The sequence below is a fragment of the Anabrus simplex genome, chromosome 7, assembly GCF_040414725.1.
Source record: "Anabrus simplex isolate iqAnaSimp1 chromosome 7, ASM4041472v1, whole genome shotgun sequence".
NCBI lineage: Eukaryota > Metazoa > Arthropoda > Insecta > Orthoptera > Tettigoniidae > Anabrus > Anabrus simplex.
Genome location: NC_090271.1, coordinates 286363128 through 286389459, shown reverse-complemented (window position 1 = coordinate 286389459; position 26332 = coordinate 286363128). Strand labels below are relative to the sequence as shown.

Below are 26332 nucleotides of genomic sequence, written 5' to 3'. Positions count from 1 at the left end.
ATTGGTTAATTTCGCTGACAAGGAGGCTGGGTGTATGTGTCATCTTCATCATCATTTCATCCTCATCACAACGCACCTGGCAGCTGAACATGTCCTCAGACACTCCCGGCACTAAACAAAAAAAACCATACGCCATTTCATTTCATTAGGACATGATGACAAACAGACTTGTGAACCATTACGATACATACCCCACTCGAGAAATTCTATTTCAGTCTCATGACATCCTCAGGATAAGCACGAAAGCAAAAGAAATTGATGACATTGGGACTGACATGGTCAAACTAATTCTTGATTTTATATTACCAACCTTAACTCATATAATCAATTTCTCTCTTCTATATCTCCACATATCCATCTTTGGAAGAAGGCTATTGCGCTACCTCTTCCAAAAAGTTAAACGCCTTTGGACGAGAGAGACTATTGTCCAATCTGCATTTTACCAGCTTTATCTAAAATCTTAGAATACTGTAAATAGTCATCAGTGTCTGAATACCTTCAAATGAATAATCTCCAGTACGGTCTCTGACAAGGATATAGTACAACTACAGCCTTACTCAAAGTGACTGAGAACGTTCGACAAGTAACTAGCAGAGAACAATTCATAGTTCTGGTATTACTAGCTTACAGGAAAGTTTTTGACAGCATAGACATTGACATATTACTTGTAAAACTGAAGGTCTACTTTTTTCTCACAGTACGAGTGCTTGGATGCATTTCTATCTTCACAGATGTCAAATAATAATGTTATTTGTTTCACGTCCCACTAACTACTTTTTAAGGTCTTCGGAGACGCCGAGGTGCCGGAATTTAGTCCCGCAGTAATTCTTTTACGTGCCAGTAAATCTACCGACACGGGGCTGTCGTATTTGAGCACCTTCAAATACCACCGGACTGAGCCAGGATCGAACCTGCCAAGTTGGGGTTAGAAGGCCAACGCCTTAACCGTCTGAGCCACTCAGCCCGGCTTCACAGATGTCAACAATGTGTGAAAGGTAATAATGAAATCATTTGCTTGTGGTGTCACATGAACTGAGGAGTCCCTCAAGGCTCTGTACTTGGACCTCTTGTTTTCACACTCTTTATGTATGACATATCATTGAATTTAACCCAAATATACCTAACTTTTAAAGGGACAGTTGACACTCTCTTATTACTTATTGGTCAGGGTTGCTTTTGTCAGTCATTGCTGCTGGCTATAGTGAGAGTGGTTTAACAATGTTGCACTATTGGAGAGAAAGGTATGAGCTTGTACTCTACCCATTTCAGTTTAACTGAATGAGTGTGTGTATGTGGTATGGCATGTCTAAACAATTATAATCATGGAAGACAACATGCGCCGATGAATTCAAGAGCAGTATGATTATTGTTACAAGTACCTCACTGATTTGTTATTCATACCTTGTATTTTCTTAGCATGGAAGTATTATATTTTAATATCATGTAATGGTTTACTTTTATGTTTGCCACACCAATGACAGGAGAATATAGGTGTCATATAAAAAGGACAGTAGGCAAATATGGGTCTACAATATCCTTCGTTTTCGCTTTCAGGTTTATGATTCTTGATGAAACAGTGAGTGCATTGGAGGGAGAAGATTACAATTTTAGTAAAACTGAGATATCTGCCGCCATGCTACCACCTGACAATGCGAGTAAAGACATCAGCAAAGCGAATGTACAGAAAATAGAGGGGAAGAATTGGAAAGTAACATACTGATCAGTGACACAAAGAAAATACAACTCAATCGTAATATTTCTTCGAGGAAACAATACACTTGGATGGATGGTGACCTGGCTGACAAATGTTCTATGCACAGATATAGCCTTTATAGAATTTCCATTCATGGAAAGAAATTGTATTTTCAGTTTGTAGCTCACTGTAATGATGTGTGTGAATATAATGCATGGCAACTGCACAGACTGAACAAAAGAGAATTAGACCACCTGACTTTCAACAGATGCGTTGTAACTGCCCTTCTAGAAACAAGGCAGTGGACTGCTGCAAAGAAAAGGTGTCACCCTTGTAGTCTTGAGAATGCAGATTCCAGGTATGATCAAACAAACTATATCATCATACCACAAGGCAAGCAGACGCAGTGCAGAATTTGTCACAAGAAGGCATCCGTGAAATGTGAGAAGTGCGATTTTGCATTGTACATCAAATGCTTGCACAATACCATACAGAAAAATACTAAGATGTGTGATGTTGTTGTTCATCACTGAAGTGTTGGGGTACACTACAAATCAAATGTTTTGTGCAGTACCACAATGAACGATAACTTTCATGTGAATAATTTTGAAAATTACTTCAAAAGAGAGAGAGAGAGAGAGAGAGAGAGTGTGTGTGTGTGCGTGCGTGCGTGTGCGTGTGTGTGTGCGTGCGTGCGTGTGCGTGTGTGTGTGTGTGTGTGTGTGTGTGTGTGTGTGTGTGTGTGTGTGTGTGAAGACTCTGATAGTCTTAGAGAATATTTCTTTCACTATTGTGTACAATAACATACAATAAACATCTGACAATTGCATATGTTACTTTATTCACCATATGTGCATATGACCAACATACCCTTTATATGCCTACTGTCCTTGTAAAAGGACACCTATTTCTGCCTAAATTAATATATTTTTTTCTTCCTAGTTGACGTTTACTTGTACTAACTCGTGCTTTACGTTAATTATGTAAGATAAGATCATGAACACACTCAAAAAAAAATATTTTAGGCATATCTGGGTTAAGACATTACAAATACCATATGTTCGCTGATGACCTGACGGCACAGACACAGACTCTACAGCACGAGACCTTCAGGAAAATACTGACTTACTAAACATTGACTTACAGGCTGTTAGTGACTGGTCTGCTGGGCATGGCCAGAAATTGAACCCTATAAAGTCACAAGTAATCCTCCTCGGCCATCAAAATCAAATGATGAGTAAACGCCCGTTGCCCAGAGTAATCCATTAGGATGTTCCAATTCCTTTCATATCACAAGGAATAATCTGAGAGTTATCATGGATGAACATATGATTTGGTCTGCACACGTCTCACATATCAGCCAAAATGTTTTATTTCTTTCATTTAAATATAAAAATATATTTCCAATAAAAGTTAAAAAGAAATTAATCAAAGCCCTTGTTATGCCACATTTTAACTATTGTGATGTTGTTTTCAATGATATGAGGTCAGAATTGTCCCCAAGGCTACAGCCTGCTCAAAATGCATGTGTGAGATACATATGTAATTTAAGAAAATATGACTATGTGTCATCATCTTTCCTAGTACTACAGTGATCGCGACTCGATGTTTGTCGTAACCATCATACTTTGTTTCTCCTCCACAGAGTTCTTATGACATCTTCGAATTTCCAAATGTTAATAATAGAGATACAAGGGTTCGGCCGCACAAGACTGGAACCATTTAATGTCAGAGGAATACCAACCATAGTGTTATTTAAAAGAGCGTTAAGAGGTACAAAAGGCTACAGGTAAATTGTGCATTTCTGGCCTTACAATTATTATTATTATTATTATTATTATTATTATTATTATTGGAGATTGTTGCGTGATGGAAAGATGGGTGAATATGTGTGTGTACTTCTAATGTTGAATTCATAAGTAATTAATGATACGCGTCACTGGAAGTTGAGCTAGAATATTCTTCTAGTACCTGTAGTATTGTTTTACAACTTCATCAAATTATATCATTGGCTTGTAGACAAATTAATTGTAGATAAGTGTTTCATCATTCAGGATTTAGGTTATAAGTTGCTTTCAAGGAATATACGACATCAAAGAAAGGATCCTTCGCCGCCGCGGCTCAGTCACGGCCAGTTAGATTACTTTCTTGCATGATGACGGAGGTAGAAGTTCAGAGAGATTCGGTAGAGCTCTCTCTTTCGTGTCAGAATAGGAGTGCAAACGTACTTGAATGTGCCAGTATTGGGACACAGGATATGACGCAAGTACCTAATGGGAGGAGTGAGGAAATAATAATGGAGGAACAGCGTAAAGAAGAGGAACATCTTGAGATCGCTAGGGCACTGGTGAAAAGCATTCTAGCTATTCCGCTTAAGAACCTTAAGTTGGAAATTCAGAATGGATTGTGAAAATTGGAGGAAGCTCTCGATGCTGGAGCAGCATGCAGGACATCCTGGAAGAGAGCTAGGGAAAATCTAAAACGGGAACAAACAACCGTAGAGATAAATGAATTGCCTACGACACCGTTAGTGACAAATGGGGAGGAGAAAGATAAGGAGAAATGGGTCGAGATTTTCTATTAAAAAAAAAAACAAGAAGAAGGAAATGAAGGAGGATAAAGATATCCAACCTTTAACAGATAAGGTAGATTCTGGCAGAATGGAGGTCATTGATAGTGGGAAAAAACAAGATAAACGGACCCATGTAAAATCAAGGGATCGTTCTGATGCTGTCCTTATCAAACCAACGAACGGCAAGACTTTTGCAGATGTTTTGAAGGGTATTCGGAGTAAAATAAAACCGGAAGACAGCGGTGTGAGTATTCGATCTATTCGTAAAACTCAGACCGGGGCGATTCTTCTCGCTTTTAATAGACACACAAAACGAGAACAGGGACAATTTTAATAAATCTTTAAGGGATGTCCTTGGAACGGATGGCGATGTGAAGACTTTAACTCCCCGCACTACCTTGGAAATTCGGGACATGGACAGTATCACCACTGCTTTAGATGTAGAGGAAGCTGTAAGACAGGATCTTCAGAATTTCGAAGGAGAACTGAAAGTCTCAATTAATAATCTGAACAGCAGAGGGCAAAAACTTGCTATCATTGAGATAGAAGATAAGGAGGCCCAGAAACTTTTAGATATGGGTAAAATTAAAATAGGATGGTTGGATTGTAGAATCCGAAAAAGGAATGTGGTATCTCGCTGCTTTCGATGTCTTTCGTATGGACACCATGCACGAAACTGCAAAGGTGCAGATAGAAGCAAAATTTGTTTTAAGTGCGGAGAAGCCAGGCATAGGGCGGTAGGTTGCAAAGCAAATTCGAGATGCATAATTTGCACAGACATTAACGTCGACGAAGCTAATCGAAGTCATGTACTTGGCTCAAAAGCGTGCACAGCGTTTCGTGAAGCTCTCGAAAAGGCTAAAACTAGCAGTAAATGATGAAGGTTATTCAGGCAAATATGCACAGGAGTAGAACTGCCAATGATCTTTTGACGCAGATGACCTTTGAGATAGGAGTAGACGTATTTCTTCTCAGTGAACCTTATCAAGACAGAGATCACCCAGGATGGTTCGTGGATAATTGTGGGACAGCTGCAATTTGGATACCAGATTTGGGTAGATGCCCAGTATCACACCAAGGATGCGGAGACGGTTTTGTTTGGGTCCGCACTGGTAGATATACTTTAGTGAGCTGTTACTTTACGCCAAATGAGTCAGTATTTGAATTTTAGGCTAAACTGGACGGCCTAGAGGACGTATTACAAGGTTTTGACAACGGTTTAATTGTGGCTGGTGATTTCAATGCCCAAGCACTAGAATGGGGTATGCCACAGTATGACTCTAGAGGGATAGATAGATAGATAAGAAATGGGTGAGCCTTGTTTTCGCAGAGCTCCACACGTAGGTCTATGAAGACCCTTTGTGCCCCTTGAACGGGTTTGCCTACTCCAGCCCTAGTGCTCCTGTAAAGGATACCAGTGTCCGGATTTTGGCATTCCTGATGTCCTCCAGGCTCACAAAATGTGAGCCCAGGTATCGATGTCTAGTGCTTGCAAAAGCCTCGCACTGACATAACACATGCGCGGAGGTCTCCTCCTCCTTACCGCATCTTCTACACATCGGATCCTGGGTGATTTTCATGATGTGTAGGTGTCTCTGTAAGGTATTGTGGCCTGTTAACAGTCCAACTACCATTCTCATTCTGGTCCTATTCAAATTCATTAGGACCTTTTTATAGCTTTGACTAGGCCCTTTGATAAGTTCACGTGCCTGTCTTGCTATGGTTAACCTCTTCCAAATATCTAGGTGAGACTGGTTTATCCATTGGGATATTGCCAGTCTCACACTTCGGAGTGACACTCCCGGGAAGGGCTCTGGTCCTATGAAGGAACCCATTGAGCCCTGTTTCGCTAGTTTGTCAGCTTCTTCATTTCCACTGATACCTGTGTGCCCAGGAACCCATAATAGGGTAACTGAGCTAAGCTACTCTAGAGGGCACCGAACTATGGAGATGGCCGCTAGGCTGGGTTTGACGGTCACTAATATTGGAAATGTGCCAACTTTTCGACGACCGGGCTGTAAAGGAACCATACCGGACATGACTTTTGTATCTGAGGACATCGTGTCGAATATCAATGACTGGCGGGTGATTGAAGAATACACGGGAAGTGATCACCAGTACATTACTTTTTGTATTCTTCCTGAAACTTCACAGATTAATATTACATCGTATGAACCAATGCGGTGGAATACAGAAAGTATGGACAAAGAAAAATTTCTTGCTATCCTAAGAAATGAAATGGATAGTATAACAGAACAATATGTTGTTCTAAAAGGAAAGAAGCCGCTGAGAAATGTGTTGAGCTCACTATGGAGCTTATTCGGAGAGCATGTGATCTTTCCATGACTCGTAAAATATCACGAAACAAGAAGCGTTCAGCGTACTGGTGGACCAAAGATATTGCTGATCAGAGAAGATGTTGTCTGCAACTTAGACGGAAGGCACAGAGAGCACGAGTCAGCCAAGAAGACACCTCACTCACAGCTGAGCATAAGTCGGCGAAGAAAGAATTGAGAAATGCTATCAAAAAGAGTAAAGTCGACAAATGGTGGAAAATGGCTAAAGAAGTGGATGACGATCCATGGGGTTTAGGATACAAAATCGTTATGAAGAAACTTGGAAGTTTCTCGAACCCGATCATGGACTCAAATGCAATGAAGGATATTGTGGATACATTATTCCCAGATCACCCTGAGAGGTCTGCTGATGATGATGATGATGACTTCATAGATGATGTGCCACTTTTTACACGAGAAGAATTGATGAGAGGGATTAGGTCCCTTAGAAATAAAAAGGCCCCTGGACCAGATAGTATTCCAGCAGAGATATTAAAGTTGATAGCAGATTTCTGTCCACAACTACTGCTGAAAATGTACAATAGCTGCCTGCTATCGGGGGTGTTCAGTGTTCGCTGGAAAACAGCTCGGCTAGTTTTAATAAGCAAAGGAAAATCTGGGGGCTATAGGCCTTTATGTATGCTGGATACTGCTGGTAAAGGATTAGAGAAACTTTTTCAGCCAAGAATACTTTCAGCAGTTCAACTAGCTGGGGACCTCTCTGATCGTCAACATGGTTTTCGAGGAGGGCATTCGACAATCGATGCAGTATGGGAAGTGTTGAATACAGCTAAAAGGGCACAAATGGGTAATCATCACTCTCGAAAAGTGACACTCCTTGTGACCCTTGTTGTTAAGAACGCTTTCAACTCGATCAGTTGGAATGACATATTGGAAGCGCTTCAAAATACTTTCAAACTACCGGAGTATCTCATGCGCATAATGAGAAATTATTTGAAAGATCGTACTCTAGTATATCACACAGAAGATGGGCAGAGAGTGAAACGGCTCACAGCTGGTGCAGCACAAGGGTCCATCCTTGGCCCAAATCTGTGGAACATAGTGTATGATGGATTGTTGAGGTTAGAGATGCCGGAAGACACAACGCTAGTGGGCTATGCTGATGATATAGCTGTTTTGATAGTTGCTCGAAATTTGGAGTTGGCTCAGTTTAAGCTAAATCAAGTAATGCGACGGGTGAAAGATTGGATGGCGAATCACAGATTACAGCTTGCAGATCATAAAACAGAGATTGTTCTCTTGACAAGAAAAAGGATCACGACCGTCATTCCAATGTATATTGGACAAACAGAAATCGAAACATCTAGAAGTATAAAGTATCTCGGAGTGACACTTGATACCAAACTTACCTTTTGGGATCATATCAAACGAGTGACAGAGAAGGCGGTGAAAACAACGATTGCGCTGAGTAGATTAATGAGCAACGTTAAAGGTCCGAAGTCTAGCAAACGACGACTTCTGATGTCGATAGTTCACTCGACACTTCTATATGGTGCCGAAGTCTGGGCTGAATCTCTGAAGTTTGAAAAATACCGGCGAAGGATAACTGCGGTACAGCGGAGATCAGCTTTGCGTATTACAAGCGCATATCGCACAGTATCCGAACCTGCGGTCCTTACGATAGCAGCGGTAGCACCGATTGATTTACTTGCCTTAGAGAGACAGGCAGTCTGGCGAACTAAAGGAGAGCTCAGAAAGAAGCGCGCTAAGGAGCTAGCGTATAGGCAACGAATGGAGCGGTGGCAGCAAAGATGGGAGGAAGATCCTCGAGGAAAATGGACTAAGCAGCTGATACCAAGCCTAGCTGATTGGGTTGCCCGAGCTCATGGCGATGTTAACTTTTACATTACGCAACTATTGACGGGTCATGGATACTTCCGGAAATTTCTACATAGAGTAGGTAGAGCGAGCGACTCGGCGTATATTTATTCCAATGATATAGACGATGCATTTCACACATTTTTCGTATGCTGTAATTGGTCAAGTCAGAGAAGATGTTTATATACTGAGAAAGGAGAGTTGACGCCAGAAACTATTGTGAAGGCGATGCTACGAAACCAAGAATCTTGGGATCAGACAGCAGTATATGTAGAAGGCATCCTGCGTCAGAAAAAGAGAGATATGAATGCTCATGAATGGCAGTAAGGAGAAATAAGGAAGAAGTAACCTAAGAAATTAGCACGACACCGCCCTGAAGTAATGCGAGAGCGGTTCCGGGGCGGAGATATACGTTGTGGGAAAAGGGTGTGTGGGTTTTAGTGAGTAGGAATCTCACACGCTTGTGGAGTGCGGACCCTCACAAGTGTCTAATGAAAGATTTCCCACACTTCCCTCGTAAAAAAAAAAAATAATAATAATAATAATTATTATTATTATTATTATTATTATTATGTCCCACTGGAGTGAAATTTTATTTTAGTTATGAAATATTTTGTGTTGAACTGTATTTTATCTAGTATTAATTACGGTAGTATTAATTATGATTCTAATGTACAATAATTGGTTTGGTGTCAGAGAAGGACTAATGGCCTTAACTATGCCAATAAAGATATCTATCTATCTATCTATCTATCTATCTATCTATCTATCTACAGCCCCAGCATTTGCCTGGTGTGGTGGAAATTCTACTGCTGGCACTGGTACATCTAAATCTCCAAACAAAACAGACTTCTATTATGGAGCAACTGGAGAGCTGCAAATGCCAGAAAACTTCCAAAGACCACTTTTCAAAGAGAACAGTTTAAGTTGCAAAAGCAAACATCCCATTGGAAAAGCTCAAAAACCAGGAGTTACAAGCATGGATTACTGAATTTTCGAATGGAGATCTGCCATATGTGGAAACTCTGTACAAGAAATATTCACCAAGTAAGAAAGATATAACTGAACTAATTATTCCAGATTCTTTTGTTGTAATGATAAGTATATGAAGTTCTAAACAAAAAAAATCTTTACTTTTTCTAGAAGTTGTCTCTGATCACCGTAAGCTGACAACAGAAGCTGTAGCTGGAAAGAAAATAAACATTGTGTAACAAAACAACAGATAGAATGGGGCATTCTGTTTCTGCAATTATTTTCCAAGTTCCAGCCAAATCCAAAAGGAAGCTATTTGTTGCTAAAGTGAATTATCTCAAAGCAGAAAATGTGACTTGTTTCTGTGCTGTTCTGGATGCACTATGAACCTGCCGTGAAAGTGTCTGTCAGTGAATCCATATCTGGCTCTCTCCTCTTATGAAACATTACAAATGGTTATGCATGCGCAGTGCTGGTCATATAAATTTAGCTTAGTTGGTAATTAATTGTTCGCAGTGATGTCAGATGTGAATTATGTGGTAACAACGGTGAATACAAGAAAGTATAAATATAAGAACTTAACAATTCTTAAAGTCTGGGTATGGGAATTCAAAGGAAGCAAAGCCTTTTCCTTCACCTGTCCTTAGTTGGTGGAACAGCTGGTTTCTTGCTGTCTTCTATTGAAATAGGCATACTCAAGACATTGTCACATTTTTTCAAGTCATCTTCAATGAAAGATATTAACAACTGTGGCATTAAGTACCTAAAAGATCTGACTGACCAGAAAGTGAACACACTTCACATAATTATGGTCTTTGTCAAAGATCAAGCAGTTGAGATGGTTGAGCTTCTTACGGAACTTGAGGGGTCTCAGTTTCCAACATCTCATTTGCTGTTACCCCAAACTTCATAACCTTGAGGTAACTTTTTCTGTAATTTGAGAGGGGAATAATAATAATAATAATAATAATAATAATAATAATAATAATAATAATAATAATAATAATAATGTTATTACTTATTTATTTCAGATGAAGTGTTGGCTATTGGGAACTACAGAATACTGAAAGGACGGCCAGCTGTCAAAGTTAAGAAGTCAGAGAAAACCAAGAATCCAGTGTTAATACTAAGGACAGCCTTCTTTATTCACAACTCTATAACAAAATCTATAGCAGACTTCAGATCTCCATCTCCCAGACTGTCTGTACTAACTCTCAAAGTGGAAACAAATTGTACTCCATCTTCAATGCTCATGCTCCAATTAATGAAGATAACAGAAAGAATCCACAGAACGTAGAAGAATTTTGGTCACAACTTGAAGAAGAACTGTTCAGAACCCCAGAAAAACATGTCAAGATCTTGATGGGAGATTTTGCTAGGATTGGAAAAGAGAAAATTTCGAAACATCGTTGGAACATACATGGCTCACAAAAGGACAAACAGAAATGGTGAAAGACTGATAGATGTTTGTGAATCATTTGGCATGAAAATAATGTCCACTCAATTCAAGAGAGCTCTCAAGCGGAGCGATCACCTAACTCCATGTTAGGAGAATTCCAAATTGACCATGTAGCGAGCACCAGCCTGAAGGAAATAATGAATGTCAGAGTGCAGAAAGGTGCTAATTTTGATTCCCACCACTATCTAACAAGGATAAAAGTGCAGCCCACACCTTGTTACCATAGAAAGAAACCCCTCAGAATACAGAAGTACAGAATTGAAGAACTCGAAGTCAGCGAAGAAATAGTAGTGATGTATCAGAAAGAACTTGACACGTTGGAGTCCTATGAGTGAGACAAAATGGCTCGAAAGATTCAGGAAGCAGTGAAACAAACAATTTTTCTTGCTAAGAAGAAGAAACATCCATGGTGGAATGATGAGTGTGAAGATGCTCTACAAAGATGATGGAGCAAGTGAACTGCAACAAACAGAACTTCAAAGAATTTAAGATCCAAAGGAAAAGGACAGCAAAAGTGTTCAAGAATGCCAAAAGAAGGTTTGAAAGAGACCAGCTGAGAGAGATAGAAGTGAATTTCAAAAAAAAAAACACCAGGAACTTCTATCAGATGTTTAAGAGAAAACTTCGAGGTTACTCGTCACCCAACATTTGTATCAAAAATGATCAAGGTAAGCTGATTATAAACAACAAACAGAACCGTGGACACTTGGCTAAATATTTCAAAGAACTGCTCAACTGTGATCCAACTCAAGAAAAACTGACGTTCCAGAAACCAGAAAGCACACTGCAAGAATCAACCCCACCAGATAAGAACGAAATAAAGGAAATCATCAAGAGCTTGAAAAATAACAAAGCATCTGGCAAGGACTCAATTGTTGCTGAACTTCTGAAATATGCAGGGGATAACTTCCTGGAACAACTTGAAACACTCTTTCAACAGATCTGGTCCACAGGAGAGATTCCAGAAGAATAGAGGGAGGCTATCATCCACCCCTGCACAAGAAAGGAGACAAAACAAATGTCAATAACTATAGAGGGATATCACTTTTGCCAGTAGCCTACAAGATACTTTCTATAGCACTCAAGCGTAGGATAGAAGGACATATAGATAAACAATTAGGAAAATATCAAACTGGCTTCCGAAAGGGGCGGTCAAGTGCAGAAAAGATTTTTACCATCAAAACCTTAATCAAAACTGAGACATCAGCAGCAGATAAGAAAGTGATAATGACATGCGTGGATTTCAAAAAAGGATACGACTCCATAGACAGGGACACACTAATGGAAGTGCTTAAGGAATCTGGAATAGACAATAAGACAACAACCGTGATTCATCAAACACTAAATAACACTCGATCGCAGGTAAAATTTTTAGAACTGTCAGAGCCCTTTGAAATCTAAACAGGTTTGAGACAAGGAGATGGCCTCTCTCCAATTTTGTTCAACTGTGTTTTAGAGAAAGTTATCAGGGAATGGCGAAAAAAAATGAGCACGTTCAACTTTCCAAATGGAATTGGATTAGGTCAAAAGAGAACTGGGCTTAAATTTGAATGCCTCGCATCTGCAAATGATATAGTCTTTTTTGCAGAGAATTTGCAAATTGCAACTAAGCAGACTGAAGTCTTCAAAGAAACAGCAGACAAAACAGGATTGCAAATATCTTTTGAGAAGACTGAGTACAAGAACATAAATACCACTGACCCAACCTGGACAATGAGGACCAAGTATGGTGACATCAAAAGAGCTACAATATTTAAGTACCTAGGAGAGATTTTGACTCCAAACATGAATGAGAAAGCAGCAATTCAAGAACGTACAAGAAAGATAGAAACTGCATTTAGATTATGTCAGAACATCTACAAATCTAAGTCACTCTCCTACCACGCCAAATTCAAGCACTACACCACGATAGTCAAACCTGAATGTTTATAAGCAGCTGAGACAATAGCCACGAAAGTACTCTCAGATTTGGAAAAGAAAGAAAGGAGGTTCCTTAGAAAGATTCTTGGACCCAGAAAATTATCAGACAAGTTTACGTTTCACATGAGACCAAACCAAGAACTATCCCAACAATTTGAAACCACCACCACCACAATGGAAAAAAGGAGATTGACGTTCTACGGACATATTAAAAGGATGGGATCAGAGAGACTCACCAACAGGATCCTCACCTTCCATTGCAGGAGAACAGGAAGACACAAGTCCCATGGGTAAAAGAAGTCCACCGAGATTTAGAAAAATGTGGGATCACGGCAGAAGATATAACAAACAGAAAAATCTTCAGGCAGAGAGTTGCGGAGGTGAAGGACCTAGCTGATGAAAAAACGAGGAAGAATAGAGTATTCTGGGCAGAAGAACGAGCACGAACAAGCCAACAGATGAAGGAATACTGGCGAAAGAGGAAGGAGAAAGAACTTGAGAAAGCAATGGAAGTTGCGTAATCGCAACCCATAGATGGCTGAAACGAAAATAATAATATAATGATGTTATATATGCTATACATCGCACTAACTACTTTTCGGAGACACCGAGGTGCCAGAATTTTGTCCTGCAGGAGTTCCTTTACTTGCCAATAAATCTACCGACACGAGGCCGACGTATTTGAGCACCTTCAAATACCATCGGACTGAGCCAGGATCGAACCTGCCACGTTGGGGTGAGCCACTCAACCCGGCAATAGCCATAAAAAGAGAGGTAGAATACACTAAAATTGCGCACCTGCACCTTGTTTTGCACAATCTGTGATTGATTTTGTTCTTTTGCTGCAGAGTTCAAAGTGGTAGCATTCACACACATATGTCCACACAGTTTACATTCATGTCTGTTGGTTCAGGGTCAGAGTGTTGGTACAAACAGTATGGTGAAAACCATGTACTGCCAATCTTGTAAACACGTGCCTCATCTCACAATTCCCTGTTGTCTATGTCCGATCTATCATGGCCTCACTTCCAAAGAATTCTGGAGGTGTTATCTTCTGTCATTTTGTTGAGTGATGTTAGTAGTAGTTCTGAGTCTCTTGTGTTAGGTAGAGGAAAAAGTGTTCTGAGGTCTTCAATGAGGAATGATTCTCATGCAAGGAGGTAGTAGACAAGTGCAGTGCTGGTCACATAAGCTTACCTTAATTGGTAATAGTTCGTTCACAGTGATGTCTGATGCGAATTGTGGTATGAATGGCCTTTGATACTCCGATTGCTCCTTTGATGTATAGCGCTTTTTCGCTTTCTAGTGCTGATAGGTTCTTTTCTGTGAAGTATGACCATATGATTCGTACCCCTTATGTTAATACAGAGACACCAGAAAAATGTATACACTCTTTGTTAGACGATATCGGGATATGGACATTGTCAACTGTTATCATTGTTTTTAAATGTTGTAGTATAGTCTTTAGCTCAACATATGTCGGTACTTGCATCATGATAGTGACAAACAAAATAGCTGGAGCACGCTTGACGTTCGAGCAACGAAAGTACATCCTGAAGTGGTTTATCAGGTTTGATAATGCCGTTGAAGTGCAATGTCAGTGGAGGAGGGAGATTGAAACAGAACCCCCAACACGCCTAACAATTAAACACATTACTGGGAAGTTTGAGACCCATGGAACGATTCGTGGTATTCACAAAGGAAGATTGAGAAGAACGCGCAGAGATATGGTTTTTTTTTGCAAGTTGCTTTACGTCGCACCGTCACACGTGCACAGCTACCAGTAATGCTTCGTCGGCTTTTCCTTTTTCTTTGTTAGTACTGTCACTGGAGCAGTGTACTTGAAATGTTACGCACATTAATTTTACCAGCTGTATGTGTGCTTTATGGAGCCGATGATGAAGTCTTCTATCAACAGGACCGGGCGCCGCACACTACCATGTAGCAGTACGAGCTTTCCTGGATGACAATCTGCCGGAACATTGGATTGGACAACGAGGGCCCATTGAGTTCCCCCCACAGTCGCCAGATCTTAACCCTACGGACTTTTACTTGTGGGGAGCTGTGAAAAATCAAGTCTATCGACGTAAGCCACGCACGCTGGAGGCTTTTCGCCAAGAGATTACAGCGGCATGTGCAGAGATCCCCATTCAAACATTGATGGACGTAGTTGCAGCGACCGCTTGTCGTTCTCCTGTCTGACAGCCAACGGTGAACATTTTGAACATCTCCTGTAACCATATGTTTAACTGAAGACAGTACTACATGTGTAATCAAAATTTAAATGTAAAAGAATCACACAATAAATAGTTTTTGTTCCGTAAAGAGTGTATACATTTTTCTGGCGGACCCTGTATAAGCATAATTTTAGTTCTGCATAGTGCCATTGCTGTCTCAAAGCTGAGGGTTCTGATGTATCGTATTTCATGCATTGCTCATACCGCTTGCATTGTTTTCTCTGTCACATGCTTTGTGAAGCATTTGGCACTTGTTGATAGCATGATACCTAGGTATTTAAAATCTTTTACGATGGTATTTTAGTCTTGAGGAAGATATCTGTTGAAGCTGGAGCCTTCCTTCTTTGTGTAAACTAGGGTTGGGCAGCCCGGAACAGTCCATTGTTCCAGAACATTAGGAGCTTGAGGTGGAGTGTTTTGGTACCACAGTAACTGCGTGGTAGAGAGGACTTTGTGAGGCAACATGACATGCTCCGCGTCAGCAGGAATGTGCTGCTGTACCGGACATGCTGTGTGTAGTTACGGCCAGTGTAAAGCTGCAGTCGGAACACTGAAATTCGCACCCAATAATAATGTTTAAAGGCTGCTTTCAGGAGAAGATTTTTCGGTCGATATGAAATACACATAACACGGTTACAATGGCAGTACAGATATTTAAAAGTAATAATCCAGGGGTATTTTCACCAGCTGAATGTATCAACCTATATTGTGAGTAATTAGGGCCAGGATAAAACTTCATGGCACGGTGAAAAATATCTAATTCCCTCCATGGGAATTTAGAATTTTCCATTCGGAATAGCTTGGCGGGTAATAATTCCATTGTGGAGATTTATCTCCTGTATGCAGTTATCAGACTGTGCCTCTTATAAGGGCTTCTGATAAGTTCACCTGCACATACCCCAGCGTCAGTGGGTAGGGTCTGACACATCCCACTCTGATGAGTCTAGTGTCAGACCTAAGACGAAACGCTGGTTAATAGAGCAAACGCCTGAAAAGCCTTACATCTGATATGTTTTTGACATTTTTGACGTGAAAAGGCAATCGAAACTCTGAAATAGGCACCCAGAAAATCATGTCTAAATGTTGTTTTTAGGATAAGAATGTTTTCATATATTCTGAAATACACCTGTCACAATCACACTGGCAGTAGATGTGTTTACAAATGTCACAATGTTATTTTCACCAATTATACGCACACAGTTGAAGAAACATTCGTCAGTACTCTATTTATGTACACAATATACAAGTGGGACAAGAAAATTTTAAAAAAACCCATAAAAGCAAAACAAGAAGATAAAAATTAAATACTATAATTATACAAGCAGAACAGGAGATTAAAAATAAAATTAAGCCTATAAAAGCAGAACACGAAAATAAAAATTGTGGGATGTTTAACTTTCAAATGTCTCGTCACTGTGCCGGTTGAAGATCCCTTTGCAGACAAAATAGAAGAACATAAATTGCATTTCACTCTGTCCGGTTTTATTCTAGTAAAAAAGTTGGGGCGACATTATTCAAAGTTTACCGTCTTTCGTACGGTATATATTACTAGGCTTCGATGAAAACACTCTTACAAAACAGAACGCATAAAGTTATCTGCATGTACCAAAGGCCAGTTGCCGGTGCAACGGAACTCACAGAACAAAGAGGATACAACGGAACACGGAACACTCCAGCACATGGCGGTACACTGTCGGTATCAACAGTCAGCTAGTGGTTGAAGGGCAGTGCATAGTCATGCTTCTGACGGGACAGCGAGTCACTGTCTCGGTCTCGCTTGAGAATGTTTCGGAACATAACTGTGCACCGGCACAGTGTGCCGAAACAGGGACATAGTGCCCAACCCTAGTGTAAACACAATAATTTCCATATTTGAAATGATAATTTCGAACTTGTGCTTGGAGCACCATTCTTCCAGTTGTTTATTCTGTTTTAGAGTTTTATGATGTCTTTCGATTCAATCACTACATATTTGACGTACACATCTGATACTATGTCCTTCTTTTGGGCTTTTCTCATAATTTCCTCTGCTACTAGGATGAAAGATAAAGGAATAATGTAAAACAAAGGCTAAAGGTTTCCACCTATTCAATACTATTATTGTAACCTTAAAAAAGTTATATATATTTGATGAAACTACTTTTGGTCTTGCTAGAGACCATCATCAGTAAAAATCAATATAAGTTAAGGCAAGACATGAATTATATAGATAAAATTTATGAAGCAAACGTGTATTGTTGATATTCATTGCAATACAAGTAAAGATTTGGATGTTGAGAACATCTGAACACTTTCCCATCAACATTATTCTGTTCACACTTGCTTCAGCTGATCTGAATTCAAGAAGATTCTTCAAGTGCTAGTATTTTAAGTGTTTCACCTGGTCTTCTGTGAAGTGCATTCTTCAAATTGGAATGAGAGAGAGAGAACTCATGCACATACCTCACAATTTAATCTTCAACTTCTTTAAAGCGTCCTTGTTGCGAGCCACTGAATGCATTTTTGGTACATTATGAATTTTTAAGCTATCTTTGTCTTCACGTGGAACATTTGGCTCTAGTTATGCCGTATTTTCTTGCGGCTAAAAAAAACGATTCTTCATTTCTGCTTGTTTATTAACCATTAACTAAAAATTGGCATCATAATATTGACGAGAACCCGTTTGTCCACGTATCTTTACAATACGACGACCCATCATAAAATTATTCCTTCTGTCTGTAAAACCGTTGATTTTACTAAGTGTCAGGTACCTACGGTAGACATGTTATAACTCTGCCACTGACTAGCCTTGGTCTTTCTAAGAATTCGAAGGCTGGCGTGTTTTGATGCCATTCTACGGATTTGAGAAACATTTTTGTAGAGGCCAATACAGGGACATTTTAAATTCTATTCATGGGATTGTTGCTCACCCGGTCGCCCGCGCTGCAAGCCTGTCTCCCGACAAGTAGAAAGTAATTCTCTCTTCACTATTTCCTGAGAACCAGTGATGTTACGCAGAGACACTGTACAACCCGTTGCCGTGACTAGCAATGTAGCCTATAGACCTAATAAAGACATGGACATTGAAGGTCAAGTTTTATGCGCGCTTGGGGGATGAAGGAAAGCAACATGGTTACAGTGGTAGCTGCCAGTGGTGTTCATTACAGTTAGGTCGCGAATGCAAGACGACCCTTGAATTTTCACGAGATTCTGAGAAGAAGAGAAAAAAAAAAAAAAACGCTGTCTTGGATTAGGAGAAATACAGTATATAATAACAACCAACAACATAAGACAATATGGAAATAATCCTTGTAAGTATGACAGTCAAACCAAATTTAGCAGAATTTACAAAAATTCAATGAACTATCTCTAAGTCAATGCTTGTAAAAAATATTTGTTTACTGCTTACTTGAGGTTCTTGCTGATTGCAAGTTACAAACTGCATAGGTAGATCAACAGCTTGAGGAGGTGGTGATTGTTGTTGCTGGTGTTGTTGTTCACCCATGGGGTCACTGAAGCTTTCAGAAATATCCGCATCATTCCCTTGAATTTCATCTTCATCTACAGTAACAAATTCAAAATTATCAGAGTGATGAGCAGATTCTTCTGAATTCCCCTCAGATAGTGCAGACTCTTCATTTTCTTTGTGAACTAACGATAGATAAGACTTATGGCTTTCACTTTTCCGTGTAACACTCCTGTTTTGGCAGTCAAAAAATCTAGGAATGACACCTCTTTTAAGCAGTAGTTGTCCACCGTTTACTTTGAATTTGGCTTCTTTGTCCAAATCCTCTACCAGCTGAAACAAATGTAAATTATAATTACTTTTGTGCACATTACTAAATTACTTTAGTTACATGCTGCATGAAGAGCAACACACAGGGTATCTAGTAAATGGTAGAGCAAACCAAAAGGGACATGAAACTTCTTTGAAAAGGAAACATAACAAAGTTCAATTCAAAATATTATTATTATTGTATGCATCATTATACAACTAAAAAAATAATTGATGGCTGTTACTCATATCAAAGTACTATATTTTTCAGACCATAAGACACACCCTGATATTGTGAAGAAAATTTAAGGAAAAATATAATTTCACTGTATTTTCAAGCAAAATTTTACAGAAATAATTTAATGTATATAGGCTACTGACACAATTTACTGGTAGGTAGTGCAATACTGTCACTGTTACAAATCACAAATAGGTAGGTATTCACAATTCTCACTCTCATTCATCACCTGAATACGTTTGTTTACTGAGGCATCCAATGGCTGCAACTGGCTTGTGAAGCCCCCTGGAATAACTGCAAATTGAGTGTTCAAGTCCTTCATTCTCTGCTTTGTTGCATCCATTGTGTGGGATATGAACTGGTCCAATACAAGAAGGGGTTTCTTTTTCAGGAGACCATTGAGACGTTTAGCCCACACTTTTTCCAACCACACCTTAATTCCATTTTTGTCCATCCATCCCTTCTCTTCAACATAAAGGAATTTTATCTTAAGGTACAGTTTTTCTCTTACAAATTACCATTGGAACCAATTTTGTACCATCTGCACAGCAAGACAACATGGCAGTGTAATACGACTTTTCATGGCCAGGTGTTTTTATTGTGGTGGTCTTAGCTTCCTTACAGTCAACAGTTCTGTTTGATGGAACATGAAAGGTTAGAGTTATTTCGTACTTATTACCAACTTGACCAAGTTTGAACCAAGTTCGTTTTCATGCATCAACCACAAATGTGTGAAATTTCACTATTTTGGTTTCATATTCTGCTGGCATCTTTTGCAAAATCCTAGTGCGAGTGCACATTTGATAGTCCATGTCTCTTCATAAACCGGTAACACTAAGCAGGTGTTTCCGCAAAATCCTCAATGTTATGTGCGGCCGCCCGTCTCCTCGCTTCACAGATGATAATTTTGATGGACAAAGAGGTGCCATTATTTCTGTGGTTTGTCACCCATTACTTCATTTCTGATTCTAGAAGATGCCATTTATTAACATGTATACTAAAGGAGTGGTTATTTTTTCCCAGGTTCAAGAAGTGATTTTCTTGTTTTCGCCACCACGTATCATTTTCTCAGTTGGTGGAGATCTGAATTGTCTTTCTGCTGCCCTATTACCATTTAATTTTGTGTATTCCACAACTCTTAATTTAAATGCTATGTTGAAGAAAACATCTGTTCAACTGACATTGTGTACGGTAAACTGTCACTACCAGAACTTGCCATTACTGGAACTTGCTACCGATTACAAAGCGAAAGATTTTCTTTCTACCCTTCCTTGAAAGTTACCTATAATGGTAATCAAGGTCGCAGCTCTTTGCGTTTGCCTGGTACGATAAGGAAAAGGGCGGGAAAGGGGTTGCGAACCATATTGTTAGGAATTCCGTGGCAACTCGCATTCCTGTCAGACAAATGCAGGTATACCATAGCTGGCGTTTCTCAACTGCAGTAATAAAAAGGGTCAGCTGCTGAGAGTACGGTGAGGAATGTTTTGAGTACTGGTGCAGCAAATCATATATGCGTAATGTCTAAATAGGATAGAACATCGGACCATAAGACGCAGCCATATTTTCGGCTGTATTTTTTGTAACAAAAAATGTATCTTATGGTACAAAAAAATACAGTAATTTTCCTGTTTAACAAACTACTTCACTGTTAACACTGATGCTTTCACGGCCCGTACTTGCAGACTTTATGTAGGCTTTTGTAATTATGCCGTGTCAAGAAAACAAGGTGAAATTCTTTACGTTTTGCAGAGAACTTTGATTCTCAACTGTTCATGAGGAAGACTTCTCAAGACACGTAGAAGCCTATATTACGTCTAAAACCACTTCACTTTCGGTGAGGAGACATCTTTTCACTGCTCAATTCCCAACAACCATGGAGGCATAAGAGGCCATGTCAGATGGATTCGTTGTGCGTGTTTGCAAATGTTTTTACATTGGAATCCACATTTGTTGGGGACAACAGTTTTAGGAACTAAATTTATTAGGAAGAATGGATTGAGAAAAGTGTCTGTTAATCAGAGTTATCCTGTCATTGTTAAAATAATTGTGCGAGAGCTAGGACAACTTCACCAAGAGCTGGATTATACATTTCACCGTTTAAACATCAGGTAGAACATCTATGGTGAACTGCAGAAGACAGTGGTTTTTGAAACCTGCTGTATTTTGAGGAAAATGCTAAACAGTGATTTGAAGGATCCATACTGGGCATTGATATGGATCAATGCTTGGATATTAATCCCGCCTAATATAACTGCACTGAGGAAACATGAGAATGCCTGGATGATGATGATGATGATGATAATATTATCATAATCATGACCAGCATCTATATATAATCGTCTCAGGAGTCTGTACATTATATATATATATATATATACACATACCCGTGTGGGGATTTACCGGTTACCTCCATCGGGCGCATCCCATTGGAATTGGGGAAGCTCGCTGGCTCTGCCGCCAGCAGAGTCAGAGGGTAGTAGGGAAATAAAATACCACCGTGAAAAAAAACTGGTCCCTCGCCAGGGTTACGGCGAAGATTGGTAAATGACCAGAAGCCAGAAAACATCTTGAGGCAACCTCTAGGGCTAACAACCCTAGTTGTAAAAGGATGAGTACCCGTCCAAAGCAAAGTCATGTCAAAAAGCATGATGGCACAACATTTCAAGAAACATACCCCAGGGGGTAAATCTTAGGATAAATCCCTCGCCGTGAACGTCACGGTGCACGAGTCTCGTTCGGATTCTGGGGGAGACTCAACATCATGCAAGAGACGAGTCGGAGCGTCTCGGTGTACCCCGAAGAGTCAAAAACTCAGGCCAAAATCTAAAACCTTTCTAGCAACTTTCAACATAAATTCACTTACACAAACTGGCAAGCTGAAAACCCTCACCAAAGCTCTTCACGAAAATCAGATATCCATAATAGCCCTACAGGAAACAAGGTACCCAGATGAAGAGATTTTTAAATCCGAAGGCTACCGGTTTTTCAAGAGCAAAGTGCAAAGAGGAATCCTCAATGGAGCTGTGATGCTTGAAACCGCATTTGCTGTTAGAACCAAGATCCTTAAATCGGTTGCAAATTTCGAACCTGTGAATGACAGATTGTCTATAATCACAATTAAATGCGCGAACAAAACCTACGCCCTAGTTAACGCACATGCTCCTACAAACGATAAGAACAAGTCTGATCCAGACGAAGTTGATAATTTCTGGGACCTACTGGATGAAAAATTAAACAAAATCCCCAAACACCATGTCAAGCTTCTTTTGGGTGACTTCAATGGCCAACTAGGTCGTGAACAGAAGTACAAGAAAGTTATAGGAAATTACCCTGTTCACAAAAGAACCAATCCCAACGGCAAAAGACTGGTGTCCATTTGCGAAAATCACAACCTGCAGGTCATGTCGACCCACTTTCGCCATCTACCCAGAAAGCAAATGACTTGGCGTTCTCCCGTCCAAGCTCTCGGAGAGATCCAAATTGATCATGTTGCAATCTCCAGGAGAAACAGCCCTGAGATTATGAATGTCAAGGTAAAGAAAGGCATCAATGTGGCCTCAGATCATTATATGTCTCTTATCAAATTCAAACCAATTCCCGCAAACACAAGGAAGACAACCAAACAGATCACACGCTTCGACAATGATAAACTTCGGCAAAGGGTCGAGGAGTTCCAGGAGAAGGCTAGACCAAATGACTGTGACTTTAACAACACCAAAAGTCTCCTTGTTGAGGCCGCCAAAGACGTTGCAGAAATCAAGAGAAGCAAAAAGCATGCCTGGTGGAATGGTACCTGTGAATCAGTCCTCCAAGAAAGACTCAATGCGTGGAAACAGTACTACTCTACGAAATCAGAAAATGATTGGGAAACCTACAAAACCCAACGTGCCCAAGCAGCTAGGGTGTTCAGAACCGAGAAACGTAAATACGAAAAATCTCTCATTGAAAAGATAGAACAAAACTTTAGGAAGAATGAAAGTAGAGTACTACAGAGCCTTCAAACGCAAACTCACTGCTATAAACCACCATCTTTATGCTTTGAGCAAAAGGACGGCACACTGGCGACGTCTAATGAAGAAAATTGCAGCATTCTGGCAGATTACTTCAAGAATTTACTTAATTGCTCTAAACCGCAAAGCGCTATTGAGACCAAGGAACCCTTACTCAGGTACCCAGATTCCAGACCACCCGACAGAGATGAAATCAAGCGCCACATTGCCCGTCTCAAAAATAACAAAGCGCCGGGGGGAGACTCAGTATTAGCAGAACTATGGAAATATGCCCCAGAGGAATCACTTAATATCTTGCAAAAGCAAACAGAAGAAATTTGGAACAAGGAGACCCTACCCGAAGATTGGAAAATAGCTTTGATCCATCCATTACACAAAAAAGGCAGCATGAAGAACATCAACAACTACAAATAGGTGAATACCAAGGAGGGTTCAGAAAAGGTCACTCAACAGCTGAACAGATCCAAAAATCTCAAAACGATCATCAGATATTGTACACTAAGGTCCAAGCAGTATGTGTCTGTCTTTGTGGACTTTAAGAAAGCGTACGACTCCATTGACTGGGAAGTCCTGCTAAACATCTTAAGTGAATTTGGAGTTGATTTGAAACTGCTGGCATTAATTAGAGCCACCCTGACCGATACAAAATCCAAAGTGAAGTTCCACGGATGTCTCTCGCATTCCTTTGACATCAAAACAGGAGTCCGACAAGGTGATGGGCTATCCCCGATACTCTTCAACTGTGTTCTTGAAAAGATCATCAGAACCTGGTGGGTGAGATTACAGGAAACCAACTACAGTCCATTGAGAATAGGAACCAAATCCAAGGGGATCGCAACAGACTGCATAGCATTTGCCGATGATATTGCTGTTCTCTCAAACGACATAGAAACCGCTAGAGCTCAAGTTGAAATTTTAAAGGAAATTGCCGAACAAACTGGTTTGCAGATATCGTTTGAGAAAACAGAAGTAATGACTAACATCAAAGAGGCTCCACCACAACTCCATACAAAATACGGGGACATCACCCGAGTAGACAAATTCAAATACCTGGGTGAGATCATCATGAAAAATGGTCTGGACGAAGAAGCACTTCAGGAGTGAGTACACAAACTGGAAATAGCCTACCAAACATCCCGCACAATCTACAACAAAAAATGCCTTTCCCAAAACACCAATATACGTCACTATGAAACAGTTCTGAAGCCAGTAGTTCTATATGCAGCCGAAACCCTGTCTCTAAATGCCAACAAAGGACTCCTTGAAGAACTGGAGAAAAAAGAACGCAAAATTGTGAGAGGAATCTTGGGATCAAAGTACAGAAATGGAATCCATCAAAAGAGATCCAACAAGGAAGTCTACAGAAAAATAGAGAAAATTACTGACACAATCAGAAAAAGTCGGGCACGATTTTACGGTCATCTGAAAAGAATGGACGGAAGAAAGTTAACTAAAGAAATCTTTCTTTTTTTTTATTCAAACCCCAAAACCACAATTCCGTGGTTTAAAAATACCAAAGAAGACCTGCAAATGCTACATATCTCAGCTGAAGACACCCTTAACAGAGATCTCTTCCGCAAGAAAATATCGACGAACGGGCTAAACCGAGACGAGCAACCGAAGAGAAGACATGGTGCCCCTTGGACAGAGGAGCGTAAGCAGGCCCACTCACAAAGAATGACAGAAATTTGGGCTCTAAAGAAGGCCAAGTTCAGTGTCAGATGCAACAAGACTTAACGTGGTCCTTGATGGCACCAGCGAATTATATACACACACACACACACACACACACACACACATTCGTTTAGCCCCTTAAGGAGCACGTGGAACCATTAAATAGCACTGGTATTTTTTATCTTATCTTCCCAAAACTTCCTCATCTTTTGACTATGGATCTGCCATGTTTCTTGTGTCCATGAGTTTTTGAGTTTCAAGCTTTTCTCAGATGGATTCTTGGGTGCAAATTTATGGGTGTTGATCTTTTGTCTGTATGTATTCCTTGTGGTTGCCATTGGATCAACGTTGACTTCTGCGAGGTCCTTTTGTGTATCCACTAACCAGCGAACTTTGGTTTGTCGATTTCCATTGATAATAAGAAATATTTTCTTAGTCAGTCGTGAGTCGTCTATTTGTGCTACATGTCCATAAAATTTCATACGCCGTTTGTGTGCAACTGAAGTGAATCACTCAGTTAATGCATAGAGTTCTTCCGAGCTATTTTGCATCCATATACCCTCTTGAAACTTGGGCCCAAATATCTTCCTCAGTATCTGTCGTTCAATTTTCTCAATGTCCTTGATGTTAATGGTGAGTGATGATGTCTCAGTTGCATAGAGTGCCTCAGGAAGGACAACAGTGTGGTAGTGTCAGAGTTTGGCTTTTGTGGATATTGATTTCTTATAGTAGAAGTTCCAGGTGATTAGGTATGCTTTACGTAGTTTTTCTGCGCGCATTTTGTTGGCTGCTTTTTCATTGCCTGAATTACCAATAATTTCACCCAAGTACTGGAATTGTTTGACTTGTAAAACGTTGCCATATTTGGTCGCTAGTGATGACAGGTGTGTGCACTTGGAGTCCATGTATTGCGTTTTCTCACAGGAGATGTGTAAACCAGTTTTGATTGCAATATCGTGAAGCTTCTCGATGGCGTGCCTGGCTTCCTTGGGAGTCCAGGTAATTATTGCTAGATCGTCAGCAAAGGCAAGGCATTTAATGTTAATCCGTTTACTTTTTGTTCCCATGTTTATTCCGGGTACTTCTTTCTTCCATGTTTTAATGACCTTATCCAGTACTAGGTTGAACAGAAATGGGGACAATCCATCACCTTGTCTAACGCCTGTTTTTATTTCAAAGGGTGCAGAGATTTCACCCATGAACTTCACCTTAGAGGTTGTATCTGTTAAGGTTTGTTGGATTAACGTGACTGTTTTGTTATCAACACCGTATTCTCGAAGGGCAATGAACAGGGTACCATGGTCTATTGAGTTGTATGCTTTTTAAAATCTACTAAAGTGACCACTGTACGGTTTGACTGGCAGTGTTGGAGTATCATCTTAAGGTTCCAGATCTGTTCCACGCAAGATCGATGTGAATGGAAGCCCGCCTGATATTTGCCGATCTTATGTTCTGTCTGTTATTCGAATCTGGTAAGCAGAGCACATGAAAGAATTTTGTACGCTATTGGCAGAGAGTGAACGAACTATGATGGCGATGCTAACATATCTAAATGCTGTCTGTGAAGAATTTGGAATGAGAATGAATAAGAAAAAGACAAAATGTATGGTGATAAGCACAAGAAAAGC

At 40.1% G+C, this 26332-nt stretch overlaps 1 protein-coding gene across 1 annotated transcript in view; it reads right to left on the bottom strand.

Annotated features, from left to right (window-relative positions):
* LOC136877566 (uncharacterized) overlaps nucleotides 1-26332 on the bottom strand; it is a 112712-nt gene that overhangs the window by 49388 nt on the left and 36992 nt on the right. The window contains exon 2 of the mRNA XM_067151709.2: nucleotides 18417-18806. Within this exon, the coding sequence (XP_067007810.2) occupies nucleotides 18417-18806 (390 nt within the window). The remainder of the gene's footprint in view (nucleotides 1-18416; nucleotides 18807-26332) is intronic.